We start from the raw sequence: 19793 nt of genomic DNA, 5'->3' as shown, positions 1-19793 counted from the left end.
TTAATAATCATAATTATCCGACCGAATTCTTCTAGATTTTGCCTAGAAAAAAAATTGTTCGCGTCGATTGCTAGATTCGACGAAGCGCAGTTTCGTTAAAGCTCGTGTTAAACATATCAATTGAATTGCCGATGATTCTCGAGCAGCGAAAATTAGCGAGCGTGGCATAATTGTTGAAATAAATCCAGCGTACTCCGTCGAACAAATTTGCGAGTAACCGTGGCTGGATTAGCGAGATTTGCGGGGGGATCAATAATTTTGTGAAAATCATGAAATTAATGACAGTGCTCTAATACCCGGGGGATCCATGTTGCGCGCTCCCAGTTGGAACGTTCTAACTTCTATAATACAAACTCGAGAGAACTGCGCCGCGCTGCAAACGGGGTCACGAGGATTTACACAATACTTTAGTGCCAGAAATGTTCTCTCGCTATCCGTACACAATGCACCCTACTCGACAGGATGTTCCGGTGGCTTAATCATTCTTGGAACACGTTCGATGAGCAACCAAAAAGTTTCCCGCGATATATTAGCCAATCGGGAAACCGTGCTCGACGCACGCGAATCTGACGCGACGTCGCAGCCGTTCGACGAAAAGGAAAATCATCGGGAATTTTCTCGATCGACTCGGATCATTTTATTCCACGGAAGCCTAAACGCGGCGTCGAATCGCTTTTACAACGATTTTACAACGATGGCATTTCGCGGGAATGAACTCCCCGCGCAACCCTCTCCTCCGCGCGGCGTTCGCGATTTATTTACGCAACCGAGTGCCGTATTTTGTTTATCCAATAAATTTATCGTTGCGCGCTCGCGAGACCCGCTTTCGAGAGTTTCGAGTTTGAAATACAAAGAGCAGCGGATTCCATGGGAATGCATTTGATCGATAAACCCCCGTCTATTCTCTCTGCTGCCATTCCCGTTCGAATGGGAACAGAGAACAAATATCAGAGAGCATTTGTCGCTGCGGAAAAGCACAAGTTTTTCCTTTTCTCTCTCTCTCTTTCTTTCTCTCTCCGAGCTAGCCGTGCACGCGTTGGCTTTTCATACCCTTTATTATAATGCGGCTCGATCTGTCCCGCCCTCGAACGAAATTAAATCGCGCATTCGAAATCCAGAAAGTGGCGAAACATTTCGCGTGGATTCGAAGATTACTAAATTTGCGATTATCTAGCGGTCTCTGTCGCACAAATTAGAGACATTTAACATTGTTTCAGTATTATTTTCAACTTAAATCATTTCAAGATAGAAGAGAATTAATTGGCTCCTGTTTACTGCAATTGATAAAGAAAATGTTCCTGTTGCGGAAAGATCCGTCATTCAATTATTATTATAATTACCGTACTGCATTGCGCAGATCGCAATGAAACATGGCTCACCGAATATATTAGCGCGGAAATGCCGGAAAATCGGGAAGCAAACGAGCCTGATCGGAAAAATAAATTCTGCGAGCAGCGCGTGCAGTTGACACGTTGTCGAACAGCGAGTTTCGATCCCGCGGAATTGGTCAAAGGGTCGTGATCAAACGAAATCTGTTCGCGGATCGAGCGATCCGGAACGAATGGCCGCCATCTTGCTCGGCTGGTCGAATTAAGCCCCGCGTTACAGGGAAAGCGGAATCGATGGGGTCGCGCGGTAAATAGGGATGAACGATTCTTCCGGAAGGATCGAGTCCGAATCGCAATGTTGCCGGAAAATCGAACCGCGAAGAATCGATTAAAATCGAGCGAAAATCGCCTCGCACGGTACAAAATGAAAATCGATTAGGAATCGCCCGCCCTTGGTAGCGATCAGCTTCGTTAGCGCTCGTAATTCCTCTATCGGCGGACGTCTGCTTAGACGCGACGACCGCGGCCGCGTTAAGAGATCAAATTTGCATCGGCGCGTTCAAGGAGCATTGGAATAATGAATAGAAATGAAACATAAAACGCCGCAGCCCCGACGAAACTTTCTCACCGAACTTTTTCTTTGCATCGAATTATAACTTTTAAGCGGGATGTTTAAGTTTCATAAAACTGCTCGAAGGTTTTCCGGCCATTGCGAAAACTAAAATATTGGACTCGACGACGACGACGACGGCGACGACGAAGCCGTCGCCGCGATTCCAAGTTTTCATTGCGATTTCGGCGTATCGCGGCGTTTAAGTGGCCGGGGTGTCGCTCGAAAAATCATTTCGTCGAATATTTGATTTCAACAACGATTATTCGTTATTCCTCGTAAATTATTCGCACAATACTTTCGACTGTATTCACTGTGAATTTTAATTTCATTCGTTTGATAATTCGAACCGCCGGCTGAAATCGGACGCCGCCATGCAAGGGTTATTTTACAGAGAAATTGCCGCCGATTCCATGAACGCATTAAAGCCGTTTCGACGAAGAGCTTGCTTCGTGCTGCAAAGAAAATTTAACATTGCTAATTGGATAACGAAAATAGAGTGCAGTTCCGACTCTCGAGCAAAATCAATTGACTGCTCAAGGCCGCTGACAGAGGTTGCTCCTACCGCGAGGAGTGCTCCCACCGGTTCGGTCCACCCACGCGCGCAGCACCCCGATCGCCGCGCGCGTTCTCGTTGATTCCGCAGAATCTAATTGCAACGGCGGGATACACAAGGGATCCTCTGTGCTCGCAACAGTTATTAGTCATCGCTGCGAAGTCTTGGCTGTCTGTCGCGAGGACGCGAAGCCACCGTTCGGATCGCTGTAGAATTTAGCGAGCCGGTTGTAAAAACCGGCGGCATTATGGGCGCAAGTAGGGCGCGACACGGAACGGCTTGAAACGATTAAAAAGAACCCTTAATTACTTTCCATTGACATAGACCCGGAGGGTTGCTGATTCTCGCGAGCCGACCGGTAATGATGTACATTTTTAGTCGCGCATTCAACCTCTCTTCTCTCTTACTCTCTCGTCTCTTCTCTCTTCCTTCTCCTCTTTCTCTCTCTCTCTCTCTCTCTCTCTTAATATTTTCCCCCTTCTCTCTCTTTCTCGTTCACGCACACACTCCTCTCTCAGAGAAGAAAAAAATTGCAGGGAAGGGGAAGCGAATACCATGGGGAGCAACAACTCGAGCCTTTTAACGCGCGAACATATGTCCCGCGTTAATTTGCGTAACGCGAGCGGCGACTTTTATTGGAACAATTGCCAGCAGCCGGCCGTTCAAAGGCAGCCGTTTTACCTGCAGAAGAAAAGGTACGGACACAGAATCACCTGTGAAAAGATTCCTCGAAGAGATCGCCAGATTTTACAGACGAGCGTATCGAAGGTATCGATTAAATGAAATCGTACGAGACGATTCGTGCCGGAGACTCGATGCCATTAAAATGTTCGTAACGATATCAAAATCGGTAATTCGATTTTATTAATATCTAGTTCTTCTTTTAGGAATGTACTTGGTCCCCGTATATTAAAATTAATTATCGTTTAAACTAGATATTAATTTAAGCCGAGTTACGTTTCGTTTCTAATTCGATATTTATAATTACTTTCCTACATGAAAAGGGTCGTGCTTTAACGAGCTCTTTTATTTCCGACTTACGTTAAATATTATTTTCGATTCAACAAACCCTGCTGCAAAAGGTGAAAAGATTAATTTTACTTTTATAAATATTCTTTAGTTAATTTATTTTAAAGACCGTATCGCGAGGATTCGTTCAACGAAAGCATTTTTGTAATCTGTGTTTAACAGCCGGGGCATCTTGGTAAAAGAGTTATTTTAATAAATTCCAGCGCCGTCATAATGGCGGAATTTACTTTTATAAGGACAGCTTTTGAATGCTACAATTTCAACTTTAAGTATCAAAAGGCTTTCGCAAAAGGGTTTTTGTGCCTGCGCACGAAGTCACAGAAGCGAAAGCACTTTGAAGCGCGATTAAATGAAATCGCGTTGCCGCCGCGCGCGGTCTGAAGCGGTTTTAAACGGGCACGGTCGTTCGAGACGCGCGTCGACGGTCCGCACGAATCTGAAAATCAATCGTTGTGCTTCGTTTAGGATAAATTGCGCTCTATTCGCGCGAGTTGTTAGAACGACTTTCGCCGGATTCTTCGAGTAATTGCTCTCATAAATCCTGCGCCGTTGTTCTGGAAGAATTCGCCGGGGAACTTATCTACGGAGACGTTTCGGACGCCGTTGTACACGTTATTCGATATATCGTCGGCAAACATTATCAGCAACTATTGGGAGGATTTATTCGAACAAATTTATTGCTCGGACAACATTTTATTCGAAGATATTTCTCGAAATATTGCACGAATCAAATATAATTCGTATACCAGGATCGAAGATCGCGATGACTATGAAAAACTAAATCGAAGTATCGAGAGGGTGTCGTTGACTTATCGTTAGCTACGAAATAGTTGTCGAGCGTAAGCCGCGTTGTCGTGCGCCGGCATCCCTTTCGATCCGCAGTATAGGTGGCAACCCCGGTCGTTCCGCTTTATTCCTCCTTAAAAAGTAATTCCCATTCCTCACACATGACCCTTCCTGAACCAGCACGAAGACATGGAAACACGAGCGCAGAGTGACTGCGGTGGACAGATAGAGAGAAAGGGAACAAGAAGAAGAGAAGCGGCGAGAGACCTCGAGAGAGGGAGACCTGAAAGTGATGGAAAGAGAAGGAGACCGAGCTAGCGAGAAGGAAAGAGAGAGAGAGAGAGAGAGAGAGAGAGAGAGAGGGAGGGAGGAAACGAGGAGACAGCGGGTGGGCTCGATCGATCCAGAAACACCGTGTGTAAACTACCAAGCATAATCAAATTCCTTTTAGCTTCAATCCCCCGCGTATCAGTTTGCAAAGTGGCACTGTTTTCATTCAACTCGACTGAACCGTGCAAAAACGTGTTTCCAGATGTCCACAAGCACTGCGCGTGCTAATTGATGCAATTTTATTTGCACCTGATGCATTGTATTCGAAATATGAAACAAAGTCGCACGGGAAACGCGACAATGATATTTTATATGGTCTGCGTTAATATTAATATTTTCTATGGTCTATATTTATATTAATATTCGATATGGTTTATATTTATATTAATATATTATATGGTCTATGTTTATATCTCGATATTTTATATGGTCTATATTTATTTTGATATTTTATATGGTCTATATTTATATCGACATTTTATATGATTTATATTTATATCGATATGTTATACGTTCTCTCGTGCATTTCGTCGAACGCGGCAATCTTCGATACGATAAACATAAGCGCGCATTTAAAGGGTTACAGTGACGAGGGTGCATCAAGGTTAAAATTCAGCGCCGGTGGGAAGGCGATCGAGACTTTCGGGCCACCCTGTACCCACTGAAAGCCCGGCACTGCCCAGACTACTACCGCGTGCTCCAGGCTTTAATCTAACAATGATTTATGCTCGCCAGTGACTCTCATACTTATTGATTCAAGCCTGTCACGGCCGCTCGAATTAATCTTTCTCGACCGCCGTGTATCCTCGTGTCGCTCTTCTTTTTCCTACACCCTTAACTTCTCTGCTTCCTTTTTGCAGAATTCTCCGTTTCGAAACCGGATCTCCGGATACCTCTGTTCGAGACAATTCGCGTTTCAGATTTAATTTCGCTGGAATTGCGCGATCGACCCTTCCCGCGGGATATTTATAACGAAAATATCTCGAAAACGAGGGCGCATTTTGGAAAATCCTATCGGGGTTTTTCGATAAGAGCCACGTACCGTAACTTTAACCCACTCTCGTTCCAAAAACGATTTCCACGATCGTAAGTTCCCCCTGCGAGCATCGCTAAAACCAACACGCTACACATTCTGCTCTACGATTGTACCGCACCCCCGACCACCGTGTCATTCCACCCCTATTCGCCTGCTCTTTCGCCTCTCCCACCCTCGCCTCCCCCCCCCCCTCTCTCTCTCTCTCTCTCTCTCTCTCTCTCTCTCATCCTCTCGCAGCCGCCCTTACTACCACCAGATAGCGGCCATGAATGTATTATGTGCGCTCGGCGAATATGTCAACTGCAGCATTGCGGATTTATACGGTTGCTCCGGGAGAGTTTTTTTTTCTCCTCCTCCTCCTCCTCCTCTTCATCCTCCTCCTCCGCTTGCTCCTGCTCCTCCTCCTGCAGCCGCACACGCCCGCTCGCTGCTCGTCCGACAACCCCTTCCGCCGTCGGCTCGCCTCTGGCTTTTCGTCTTCGATGTTGTTTCGTTGTCGTCCCGCCTCGTATACGGGTCAATTTCACGCGGTTCGTTCCCCATATTCATTCGCCGGATGATCTGTGCGCGTCGGTTAACCGGCGGATCTTGTGCTCCTTCTATTTTTCCACCCCTTTTTCGTACGACGATTTGTAGCCGACAGACGTTTATGCGATTTCGAGCTTTTATGGACCGGGCTAGCGAGTGCCGAGGCCCGTGTAACTTTATTTGCTCGCGTGCCCGTCGCCTCTTCTGGCCCGATTCTACGGGCTAGCGGAGCCAGTTTCTGTGGGCTAGCCAATTACCGCGCCCTTCCTTTATTTTCGTGCATAATATACGATTCGTATAAAACACGTCAAATTTCTTTATTTAAATTCAATTCGGCGTCGACGGAGTTCGCTCGAATCTCTGTTTATTCTCTCTCGGAACTTTAGTTATGTTCCATCGCGCGATATACCCTTTGGAAGAACTTTATAAAATGCATCATAAACGAACAGCTAAAGCTATATAATATCCCACTGCGATTAGTACTTTCACGATTGAAACGGCGAGTGAAAATGTTTCGCGAGATAAATAAATCCGCGGAGCTGATTCGAGCAATAAAATCTCGGACGATTCGAAGGTGTTTGTTCGTGTACGGTTCAGCTTTGCGAGGAGAACGCAAAGAGAGACAAACGTACTGGCTGAGCATGACGCATAGAGTGTGCCGTCGGCTCCGGCACGATTCCTTTCTTTTCTAGTTCTTTTAGAGAAGCCGGGACCGTTTTCTTTCTCGCCTATCCGCTTCACGAAGCCGGGTCGTCGGCGTCGGCGTCGCCGTCGCCGTCGTCGTCGTCGTCCGCGGGAACACTTCCTGACGTCTATTTTAATTTAAGTTACAAAAGACTACTTAAGAAGTTGAGTGAAAGACGAGAGATAAAGGAGGTGGCTGGCACAAGATGAGATTACCCAGATAGATAGAAAGTTTCCCCGGCTACGATAATAATATCACGCGGGCATGCTCGGAGTATACAAGTCGTTTATTACGTTAAATGTAATAAATTCTCGGCCGGTAAACGGACCAACATGGCGGCCGTATCCGCACGCGGCGGAGTTGCAGCAGGAGTTGCTGCACTGAAAAGCATTAAGGGCCCATCGCGTTGTCGCTCGGCGAGATATCGTTATTAAAACGATACGCGGCCGAACAAACAAATTGTACACCGCGTCGATTATATCGATCCGAACGAGCGGGGAAAATCCGACGCAGAGGGAGAGAAAGAGAGAGAGAGGCACCCCTCCGGGGAAACAAAATTAATACAGCACCGGTATAAACAATTCGCCGTGTTATTTATTATTTTTCCCGGCGCGGCGCGCCGCGGCCGGCGAATTAATCAAAACGACTGGACAACCGCGGCGGATCGAACCGGCATGACTTTTGCTGTAAAATTTAATTGAATTCCTCCGCGAGAGGGTAATTTATGAGAGGTAATGCGAAATTAATGCCGGAACGACCGTAGCATGATCGCGCGACGGAACGTGCTGCAATAACGGTTTCAATCAATTTTAATAAGATACGGGCTGTTTACTTTTTCGTTATCTCTATTTACAGTGCTCTCTCTCTCTCTCTCTCTCTCTCTCATTCGTTTATTCCATTTTCTGCATATTTTATTTAAACACCACACTTTCATCAAATATATAATTAGATGCAGAATACGATTTCGACAATTATAAATGGCAATGTAACTCTTATTTGCAACAACAAAAAACCGATTTCCGTGATTTCTAATGGTTATTTGTAACCTCGACGCGTAAGAATTCGTGTTTCCTAATAGTCTAAATATTTTTTACAATTTAACGATTACATTTTCCTATCGGATCGTTGATAGACGAGACTGTTATATTCGATGTCTGCCTCATTCTGCTTCGATTAATCGCTCGGCAAGGTAAACGGGAACGATCGGTCTTAAAACCGGCGAACGTTATGCCCCTAGTCTCGCGAAGCCAGAGGGAAGCAGGGAGAGAGGGAGAGAGAGAGTTACGCAAACTCCAAATTACTTTTCCTGATACACTCACCAGAAGTTCATTAACAATTCTTAGTATTCTCTGCCGAGCCGCAAACATCATTTGGACCATTGCCATAAAACATTTCCAGACTCGTCTTTACCCTATCTTTTCGCTGGTTTAGCAGTTAAACCGGCTAACCCCTTTCGTCTCGACCCCTGTTATTGGTTGTTAACCCCACCCGAGCCGGGACATCGGCTCGATCCGTTCTCTAACCTTGCTCTGACAAACTCGTCCGAGAGTAGGCTCGTTAAAGAAACAAATACGCGCTAGGGGTGCCGATAAGAAATCGTTTTTTCAAAGATACATCGAAATTTCTAATTAATATTGCATTGAAATTTCTGATTAATATTGTATCTAAATTTACTATTAATATTGCATTGAAATTCATAATTAATATTATGATCGATATTGTAGTCAACCCTTTACGATCGAGTGGCGACTCCAAGGCACCGTTAAAAATTCTCATATCACGTTTCAAAATAATTTTAACATTATCAAATTTGTATATATATTTTTAAAAAAATGTTAAAGATGTAACTATTGCATGGGCAACTGCTGCATTGGAAAATCTGCTACGGTCAACAATTATTCGCATTTTGTTACGAACAACGAATAAGCGTCGTTCGAATAAATATTTGTCTAAAATAATTCGAATAACAAAAACATTCGCCTTCGAAAACAACGATACGATTATTTGAATCGAACAACGCCTCGAATCAACCAGCGACAATGTTATTCTATGCGAAAGCAATCGCAGGATCGATTAGAAACACCGTGATGCAACCGCTGCCGACAATCGATAGAAGACTCTAGGCCAGAAGCGAGAGAGAGAGAGAGAGAGAGAGAGAGAGAGAGAGAGCGAGAGAGCGACAGGATTCTCGACGGGGGTGGAAACTCGGATCTCTCGTAGTTCTCTCCGGTATCGCCGTGGAAAATCCCGAGATAGATTCTGATCAAGTCGCAGCGACAATTGATCCTCGCTAAGCCCGTTATTTGACTGATTAGAGCCAGTCCGGGGCTCGATTGTACACGGGAATCGTAACCAAAAACCCACTGGAATAATGTCCTATTTAGCGCGGGACATTATCGCCTGTTATACTTCGTCGGGTCGTTCGGTGTTGGTGAATTGATAGGTTATCGGTGTGTTTAGGGTGCCGGAGTCGGAGTGCCAGCCGAGTCCCCATAGCAACCTCCGAATACATTTCCACGCGAGTCCGCGCATACTGTCCGTGTCACGAGTTTGGGGTTAGATTCTCGTCTGTGTCTGTGCCAACATTGCAGCTACCTCTGGCACATTGTTGCCCGTGCACACGCGGACCCACGGGTTTCCTCTCTTCCCCTCTTTGCACCCTCTTTCGGCCTTCTGTCGCCCTCTCTCCGATTCTCTCGGTCCCACTTTGTCTCTCTGTTTTGTTAATAAAATATGTAGGAAGAACGAACTCAAAAATGTGAAGTTTCCTGTTTTTTATCTTTCTTTCTAGCATTTTGTCATCTTAAAATTAAGGCTAGAATTATTGCGCTCCGCATTTGTGTTCTAGAGTGAAACAGAGGTAATCGCGTGTTTTGGTACATTCTTTGGTTTCGTGTCAAGATATATTAATGGATAGACTGCGGATTTTGTGCATTCATGTCTCTATCTATCTATGTCTTCCTCTTTCTCGCTCTGTCTGCCTCTATCTCTCGCGTCGCCTCGATTTCTCACCCTCCTCCAACCAGGTCCTCTCTGTTCCCCTTTAATCCCTCTATCGCGCTGACTCTCCCCTAGCTCACCTACCCTCTATTCACCCCTCTTGTAGATACACATCTTGCATATGTGCAGTCAAGAGGAATACTCGGCTGCACAGAGAGGCGAAGAGGGAGACAGAAAGAGAAAGAGAGAGGAGAAGAGGGATACAGAGAGAAAGAGAGAGAGAGAGAGAGAGAGAGAGAGAGAGAGAGAGAGAGAGAGAGGTAAAGAGCACCGGCTGAGAGTTCGTCTCATCTTCTGAATGCACGACTGAGCACCGAAAGTTGGCCAAATTTGACAAGTGTAAATCGTCTCTCGCGGTCTACCCGTCCACCCTCATTGTTCCATACTTTCCTCGTTGGAGTCTCATCGGAACTATCCGCAGCGGGAATTTTTATTTGTCTTTTCAGGCGAGTCTACCCTCTGCAAACATTCGCTCGTAGATATCGAGACAATTCATTTAAATCCGGATAAAGATTCCGGATGAAATTCCGGCCTAAAGTGAAACGGAGGTTTGGTTAAAAAAATTGCTACCGAACAGGCCATTAAAAGTGAAGCAAAGCTGCCTTCTCTAAACTCGAAACTTTCGGAGATAAACAATCATTGAATCTCTCTCTATAGTTTTTCTCCAAGGAACTGTGCAGGTAGTTGGCACAGCGAATCCATTACGAATTTATGGAAACTTGTGCAATCACCTTCCCGGAGAACTTGGACCACTTTTCCAATAATCTTCCATCTTTGGCTGACGCGAAACTAGCTAACAGAAATAGCAGAAAGAATTTCTATCAACGTTTCCATGCTCGGAATATTCGATTTCACGTCGATATTAAAAGACAGTTCCTCGAGTCGAGGTAATATCGAGTCATTAAGGTGTTAATCTCGCGGATGGCTTCCTTTTTCCTGCGAGAGCATTCTTCTGATACTTTTTCGCGGCATAATTGGCAGAAAGAATGTTTAATAACTCTTACGGTTATAAACTGCACCGTCCGGACGGGATGAAACACCTCTGTGCTGTTCGCATTATTTAAACTTAAGCTTCTCGACGAAAATGCAACTTAGTTTGTAATTTTATTTATCAATTTTTGTTCAGATATTTCTTAAGGCGCTCCTTTTTTCGGTGCAGGCTTCGACGAAGCGCGTGAAAATTTAAATAGATCTCAATTTAATTTTAATTTATTCGTATAGACGGGTAAACGCCGATTTTTAACGAATAATATTTGGTTTTTTAGGAGCTAAAGGGTTATTGCTTGACACGTTAAAGGTGATAAATATAATTTTCAATTTCATTCAATTTCATTTAAAACACAGAAAGCGAATTCGAATAGCAAAGAGGGACAGACGATTATTAATAAATTAGAAAAACTCCGGGACGTAGAATTAAAAAAAAAAGAAAACTTCGACTCTTCCATTAAACCATCGTTGAATTAAAAATGAATAAAGAAACTTCGGAATTATTAAAATTCCCTCTCAAGTTTTAATCGGCCGGCTATTTTATAAATTATTTATGCAATATTCCGGGATCTCTTGACGAACAGAGTCCGGGAACGAGTCGGAGACAGAATCAAACATCGCGAGCATACTTTTTCGAAAAAAGGAAGAGAAGAGATTGAAGGAGGTCGACGCACGCGGACGACTGCATCGCGATCGATATTATAATATTTCCGGAGATTTTAAAAGACACCGGCGCACGGGGTTGGTCGATTCCTTCGAGAAATGCGATAAAATATCGGATCGAAGTACAACGCTATGCAAATACGAGTCCATCGATGGATTACCAATTATACGGATTGGACGATAATGGATCAAAGCGCGCAACAATTTTCCACTTACGAAACAATTTTTCTTTCTCATTTTCCTCCAATTTCCCAAGAAAATCAAGCACTGCGCGGCGCGATGTAATCTCATCTAACAGCTTTCTCTCTCTCTCTTTTTCCCGGCGCTCGTCGGTGGCGAAAAGTTCGCGCCTCAAAAGGAGCCTGCTCGTCCCGTGGCCCCGTTAAATTGAATTTCGCGAGCGCACACTTGCGGTTGTTTGAAATACTCGCGACCATAAACGACGAAAGAAAAAAAAATACAGAGCGAGAGATAGAGAGAGAGAGAGAAATGCGAATCAGAGCGGGATTTATCGGCGAACCGATTCGCCCGTTAATAAAACGCAATTTTAACTGTCCCGGGCCGCGTTGGATTCATTAAAAATTTAAATCGGCCGTGGACAAGCTGAAAATTTACTTATGCATACACGGGAAACCCGTGCGCGGCTGTAAATCAGCCCCGCGCCGGCTTTTCGCGTAAAAACAAAGCTCTCGGCCAGTCCCGATTCGATGCCAATTAAAATCGGATCCGCGAAACTGCCTGCGAACCGTCGTCGAACCTACGCGCCGTTTTTTCAGGCTCTTTAAGACGTCTAAGACGTCGACAGCGGTGTCCGATCTAATTATTATTGCTATTATCGCTATTACGATATTACATTTTACTGGAAACATTTTATATAAAAGCGAGCGTTTCCAAAAAGAACGTATGCTGTACACCGAGACGAGGCCATTAATTTAATAAAGGAAAGAGAAAGAGACAAGGAAAAGGAACTCGGCAAAAAATTTAGAGGAGCAAGAAATAACAGAAAAAGCAGAAAGCAATTAAAGTAAAAACACCGCGGCGCAAGAAACCTCGGACGGCGAAAAACAGGATCTGCGCGGTGTCGATCGTTTCTTCGTCGTGAAAATGCTAGAAGACATTTACATATTTCGCGGTAATGGCACGCGCGAAGTTACGTTCCGAAACGATAAGAGAAGAGGAACAATAGATTACCGGTTCGCGGGGGAAGTTCGGCGAAAGTGAAGCCGGCCGGGGCGCGCGCTTAAATATTTAAATCGGCTCGAGTCGCGAAGTTGAAACCGCCTCCATCAGTTTCACTGGCGGCTTTAACGTGATTACGAAGTTGCCACAGTTTACTCAGTCGCGCTTGAACAACAGCCAGCGTATAACGCCGCGCCGCGTCGGGACGTTCAACGCAACCCGAGCGGAATACACGTGTCAAAAAATCACCGAGTGCGCATTATTCCGCGGAAAGATTTCTATCCCGTCGCGAGTTCTTCTACGGAAAAGGTACGAACAAATTGATGTACTCTAGCTGCATTTTGGCCGTTTGCTTCGCGAGGAAGAAATCACAATTGGATTACAATTAGGAATCGATACGATCCCTAAAATAATGAAGAATAATTTCTTACAATTTTTAATAACTCTGAATAAATATATTGGCTTCTCGCACATTTTAGTTAACGATTATTGAAATTGCGAAGACGCTTCCATACGAAAAGAGCGAATAAATTTCGCATATAATAATAATAACGCGATACGTTCGAAAAAAAGTTGCGAACCAATCCGCAGAAAATTTCGTTCGAATCGCGAGCGATAGAAATGATCGGAGAATCGTGGTGGTTTACCGTGGCCAGGTAAACGGAACGACGAAGCTCGAGCTGGCCAGCAGGCGAATTTAATTAGCATTCGCGGAACACGCAGGTGGCGGGAGAAAAACGCGAACCTACCTAGGATTAAAGAGATTAAAGCGGAAAGAACGCGGTGGAAGCCGCGTAGACAAGCGGCTCTCTATTCAACTGAAATCCCACAAATCAGCGGGACCAAGTGGCGCAGCGAAACTTTGTGAAAATGACGTCGCCGCTGGCATCAGCGGACAATTAAATTATCGTCGGAGCCGAGTAGATAACGATGCACTCGAGGTACAACATAAACCACGAGTTACGTAGCCTGGATTATATGTATAGGTAACGAGCACATAGGTGTTTTAGTTCACCGCTCGCGATAAGTGTACCTATGTAGACAGGGGTCTGGGTCAGATTACGGGGGTGGCGAAACGGGGCTGATGACCCGGATGGCTCCACCTGGCGAAGGGTGCTTCAGGATCGCGGCTCTTTACCGGTAAAGTAGACAGCTGCCTCCGTTGGCAGTCGATGCTCGTAACGCGAGCATCGTACGGAATGTACGTTAACATTTCATAGCGTGGCATAATTAGTTAAGAGGGCAATCGGTTGACAGTGGAATTAAAGAATAGCGCAGTTGGTTAATAGTGGAATTACGATACACTTTTTTAACGGTGCAATTATATACGACATATCTTAAAATCCTACAGTAGGTACGCGAAACTGCTTCGCCGTTATGGTAACGCGACTTTATTGATTGCTCGCAACAGCGTAGAATCGGGGCCTCCGCACTCGCCTAAGTACACTCGTGAGCGCAATTAAGTAACGACCAATTTTCCATCGAAACATTGTCAATGTTTGAACTGCTGTTGAATCGTTTAGTCGAATGCGAGGCGAAAATGTAGAGGTACTTTTATCTCACAAAAATTCTCCGACTTCGAACGTCTGCACGGAGTTTAATAATTTTTTCTCGGGTTTCTTTTTGCAACCAGATTAAAGCGGAAAGTTTCCCCTTTGCAACGACCATCTAAAAGTCCATGTAGGATTTTTTTTAACGAAGTTACAGCAGTTCGAACATCGGCAGTTTTTCGATCGAAAATTTTTCATCCCTTATTTTGCTCATAAGCGTAGAAGCGATAAAATAAGACAGCATAACTCGTACAACGAATTGAAAAATATTAAAAAATACTACATTCGACGTTGATAAAATCGACGATAATCTTATACCCCCCTGAAAAGCGTACCATAATATAGGTACTCGGTTTTATCTCATCGACAACTCCTTGGAGTTTCGAAATCCAGAATATCGACAACACACCTCGAAGGGTAAGAGTCCCAATTACCGAGGTTGTCCGGAATACCGTCGCTTCCAAGATTCGAATACAACATTTTCGTATTACGTTAACAGACCGAAACGATGGAAATGCCTTACCTTGCGCGATAAATCCCGAAGCCCCGCAGTAGGTACACGTTGTCTCGACCGTATGGTAACAAGTTTTATTGATCCGATTGCAGGACGAGGTGCTGACGATATCAGAGAAGGTGGTGGTCCGAGTTCACGATCTTGTCACGTGGTTGTCGCCCACGTTGGAGTGGTCATGGGGGCGGGAAGTGTCCTACCCGGCGACTCCTACCTCGTCTCCCGAGAGCAGCCCGTTGAGGTACGAGATACCGCAGCCCCAGGTGCTCACCGACCCCGGCATCGATTTTTCCGACGTCGATAAGCAGCAGAAAGAGTACGAGATCAACCATAACAACAGAAGAACCGAGTGCGGCGCGCAGACCAAGGTGGTCGTGCTCTCCTACCCCAGGTACTGCCGGTACCGGGCCCTGCTCAGAAGGCTCCAGGGAGCCGAGCCCTCTTGGCTTTGCTCCTCCATCGCGGCGGCCCTCGGAGGATTCACCGCGACACCTGGCACCAGGGTGCTCTTCTGCAGGGACACTTTCGATTACCCGGACCTCGAGACCCACGAGCTGCTCTGCAACCATCTAGGTGAGCTGCCAACTCGAAGGATACGGTGGGCTAGGTGTCCCAATTTCTGCGCCCTCGGGCCAATTTTTCCCGACGCCGAAGCTTTCGTCGAGCACTCGAATTTCAATTTAACGCGCTGAAACTAATCATATATATGTATAATATACGTTTCGTACGATGTAGATCGTACTAATAATTTATTCGTTTAACTCGTCGGAACTGCTGTGTAGCATCGATTTTAACGCGTAAATAATGTAATACCTCTCGCTAAATCTTGCATGTTGACAGGTAGACGTGACAGAAAAGTATAAATCATCGATTTGTACGCAAAGCTTCTCTTTTTATATACGTTTTGAATCCGAAGGCACAGAAATTGGCACTGAAATCTTGACAAATCTATTTTAGAAAATGGAATTATCCATCGAATATAATTGAATAAACATTGAGAATATTGTGAGCAGATCTAGCAACGGTCAGAATTGTTGCAAAATTGCTTGGAAAATAATTGAAACTCGGTGGTCTCGGTAATGATGCAACGGCGAGACGAGATTCGCAGATCCCGTTTGCAAAATACATCGGCATAAGCAGTGCGATTATATAGAAACGAGAGGGGACGAATGGTGCTCCCAAGCCGACGGCGGCGGTCGCGATCGTTGGGAAAGCCGATGAAAAATAGTCGAAGCTCGAGAATTTCGGGCAAGGTGTGACGCAACGTGGAAAAAAGATCTCGAGGATCTAGAGGCCTCTCGTTTACCGACGGAGAAGCGGCCGCGTTGCAATCGCGACAGTTCGGCGATCGTTGAAAAAACAAGCGAGCGGTGTGCGAAGGAGGTGTGTGCAAGAAGAGAACGTGTCGGAAGATTTCGCCGGGCGCGTCATTTCGTCCGCTTCGTTCCTCGCCGTCGAGCCGTTTGTTCGACGGGTGCGCGAACGAACTCGCTATAATCCGGATTAATACAACAGGAAACACGGCGAAGACGGGGACGCGCGTCTCTATTTTTAGATCGGAAACGTGTTCGATGGTTTTATCGAGACTCCTCGTTCAACTATGTTTTGTTTCTGACTCGCGTCGCGTTTCGCGACATTGAGCTGGTGGACGAGGCATGCCTATCCTGATGAAAATTAAGAAAAACGCGGTCGGGTATTACAAAGTGATCGGTGAGTTTTTTTATTCTGTTTTTTTTTCTGCGTCTTTTGCGTCCGTTGCGCAACGTTCTCGCGCGCGTCGAATAAACCGGAACGATTCCGGCACGGGCTTCCAATTGATGAGCGAACGACGATTTTTTCCGTGCTTTTTTCGGACAATTCTTTTATCGCGCAATTCCGTCGAGATCTCGTAGACGACGCGGCCTGCACGTGGTGCAGATAACGAACGGTTCGCTCACGTGGTCGGTCGGCGGTCGACGCGCTTCTGTCACGCGGTCGGCCGTGCATTGTTTGGGTTCGATTTCCGTCGCTGCGACAGTTGAAAGTGCGAAGAAACGAACGATTTGCGAATGACACGTGATCGAAGAATTGCAACGCTAACCGTGGAACGTCGTCGGATATACCGGTGACTTTGTGCCACGACGCAGCGTAGACGGGAACGGTCGTTAATGAAAATTACCGGTTGCAAATTGTCGGTTGCAATCGTCGTTACATTCCGGGATTAATCGACGTCCCGTAATTACTGGAATATCGTTTGCGTCGAATACAGCAGCGCCGTGGACAGCGTACATTTGTATCGAATTTGTCGACTAAAATCATATATTTTGGGACTTATTTTCTCATCGCACGCGCGGATTCGATACCTCGAATCGGCAAAAGCTCGACTTCGATCGAAAGGTCGACGTTATTTCCTGGAACGAAATCGCACGGTAACGTTGCTCGCTACTTTGTACGAAAATTTGCCGCGTAATTTCTAGCAATTACGGAGATTTAAAAAAAAAAAACCGTCATGCAACCGTGAACACTGTTCCGCGGCGAAGCGGAAACCGACCGAGAGACTCGAATTATCATGTCATACGATACCGGTGCTAAACCACCATCGCTTTGTGCCGTCCCGACAAAACAAACAGAAAGATCGAGCCAGACCAGAATCCACGACGGTTTATGTAATCCGTTGACGTATACTTTGCGGATTCATCGGCGCACAAATATATGCGATAAATAATCACTGAGAGATCCTCCAACGAAAATAAGACAACAGCGTTCGTAAACGAGGTCCGCGGCTCGGGCCTGACGGCGGGTTAACGATAATGAATAGTTGCGATCGTGAATTTCTAATTTCTACGTGATGAACGATCTCGCGATATTCTTCATAATATTCTGGCAAGTATAGAGATAGAGTCTAATAGCGGAGATACGTCTATAATGTCTCTCTAATCGACGCTCGGATTGTCCACGAAAATGGACAATTTGGGAAGAGGAGATACGAATATTCGAGGTTATAGGATCGTTTTTATGGTTATTGATTCTCAACAATTATAAAAACGGGCTACAAGGCTCGAATAATCGTATCTCCTCTTCCCAAATTGTCCATTTCTGTATACAACCTGAGCGTCGGTAAGGAAGACATTACTGTACTCGTCGAAGAAGATCTCTTTGAATTTATTCGGGACGTTTATTACGAATAGTACCCAATGAATTTATAACTCTAGCAATAACGGTAGCATAATTGTTCGAGGAATACTAATCGTACGAATAATTGTTTTCAGCGCCGAAATTGAAAGGACGGCCGAGGAGAAAGCGTAAAAAGCGCAGCGCGTCGCCGGGCGAGTCGAGCAATGAGAGCGAAGCCTCGGTCGCGTCGACGTCGAAGAGCGCGACGTCAACGGGTGCTGGAAATGTGGTTTCGAACGTTGGCAGACCGCCGTCCTCGTCGGTGGTACGTCGAAGCGAGAGGAACGCCAGCGCGGAGGAGAAGAAGTTTCTCCAGGACGTGCAGAGTTTTATGAACTCGAGGGGTACGCCGGTCGGAAAGATGCCGCTGCTGGGCTACAGGCAGAGTCAGTATCTGTGCTTTTTTCTCAACGGTTGACTGTGCCGCTTCTAGATACGTCCTAGGCAACCGGGAGAGGTCCAGCGATCCTCCTCGACGATTCCCGATCCCCTTGCTCGCAATTTTCGCTCGGGTCGCTTGTAGATCGCTTCGGATCAACGCGGATCAATTCGAATCGCTTCGGATCAATTCGGATCGCTTCGGGTCAACTCGGATCGCTTCGGGTCAATTCGAATCGTTTCGGATCAACTCGAATCGCTTCGGATCGATTCGAATCGCTTCGGATCTCTCGATGGGTCGAAGGTTTCGAGGATCCAGGACCCCGGACTTCTCCCCGTCGGTCGTAGAATCGTTAATTCTCCCGTTCTGGCAATATTCGAAACGGTGATCGGTACCGTTATAGTAAGCTGGCATACGACGGCGTTTCCTTTTCGCATGTTTCGAATCGAAGCTCGCCAGCAGCCTCGGATCGGTTTGCGCCAACCCTTTGCCCTACAACCACGTCCGAGATACGTGGTCGGATCGATTGGGCAAGAAACGAGAGCCGTGATGCGTCGGTCGGGCCAAATATAAACGTAACTGCGAATTAGGCCCGTGCTAGAATAGAGAGGATACGTGTTTTCGGGGTTTTCCGCGGTCCAAGGGTGCCGATTTTAATATTCCTTCGTTTAAAATATAATTTGGTACCCGTTAATGCGTGTACCAAACTGGTTCGAAAGATAGAATAATTGTAAACTGGTATCGAAAGTTATTATAACTTATAAAATTACAAAACTGTTTAAACTAATTTGTTGTTGTTTGTGGCACACGTTATTGGAATTTAAATCGTAGGGCAAAGGTTTAACCAGGCTCGTTTGATTTTCAGTCGATCTTTTCCTGTTTTATACGAAAGTGCAAGTGCTCGGTGGCTACGACACCGTCAGCACCGGACGATTGTGGAAAACCATCTACGACGACATCGGGGGCAACACAGGGTCCACCAGTGCGGCCACCATCACTCGTCGTCATTACGAGAGGTACGGTATATGTCCTCGGACAACACCGTCGACCCTTGGTCGACAAGATTTTACGCGTGACACACGATTTCCTTCAATTTCTTTGCTTATAATTTCTAACTAAAAGAAAAGAAAAATATCTAGATTTTTCTGTCAAGGTTGGAAGGGTGGATCCTGCCTCAAGGATGGATCGATCGTTCGTGTCTCATCGATTGTTATATTTTCCAGGTTACTGTTACCTTACGAGAGGTATCAGAAGGGCGAGGAGGCAAAACTGAGACTGAACCACGGAAGACGAACAAAATCTAGTAGCGTCTCCGACGAGTCCGAAGAAATAAAGCAAGACACCAATGATACGTACACTTCGGAGACGCCGCCGCCTGTAGACGCGAGTCTTACAGCCACCGCAACTCCGTTACAGCCGATCGTTACAACGGTAAGTACCACCGCCGCCATCTTGTCAGAAATGTTGGCCGGTTCTCGCTCGG

General features: G+C 45.7%; 1 protein-coding gene across 3 annotated transcripts in view; it reads left to right on the top strand.

Annotated features, from left to right (window-relative positions):
• The window catches only part of LOC117222189 (uncharacterized), a 300049-nt gene that overhangs the window by 273782 nt on the left and 6474 nt on the right, over positions 1-19793 (top strand). For 2 of the 3 annotated variants that reach the window (XM_033473760.2, XM_033473759.2), the window contains 4 exons: positions 14874-15351; positions 18027-18317; positions 19176-19326; positions 19534-19741. In XM_033473760.2, the coding sequence (XP_033329651.2) occupies positions 14874-15351; positions 18027-18317; positions 19176-19326; positions 19534-19741 (1128 nt within the window). Of the gene's footprint in view, positions 1-14873; positions 15352-16180; positions 16489-18026; positions 18318-19175; positions 19327-19533; positions 19742-19793 lie in introns of those variants that run through there. The other variant, XM_076520371.1, reaches the window with a different exon arrangement.

The sequence above is a fragment of the Megalopta genalis genome, chromosome 3 (genome assembly GCF_051020955.1).
Source record: "Megalopta genalis isolate 19385.01 chromosome 3, iyMegGena1_principal, whole genome shotgun sequence".
Taxonomy (NCBI): domain Eukaryota; kingdom Metazoa; phylum Arthropoda; class Insecta; order Hymenoptera; family Halictidae; genus Megalopta; species Megalopta genalis.
The sequence above is the reverse complement of the archived record's forward strand: the minus strand, read 5'-3'. Positions and strand labels throughout refer to the sequence as shown.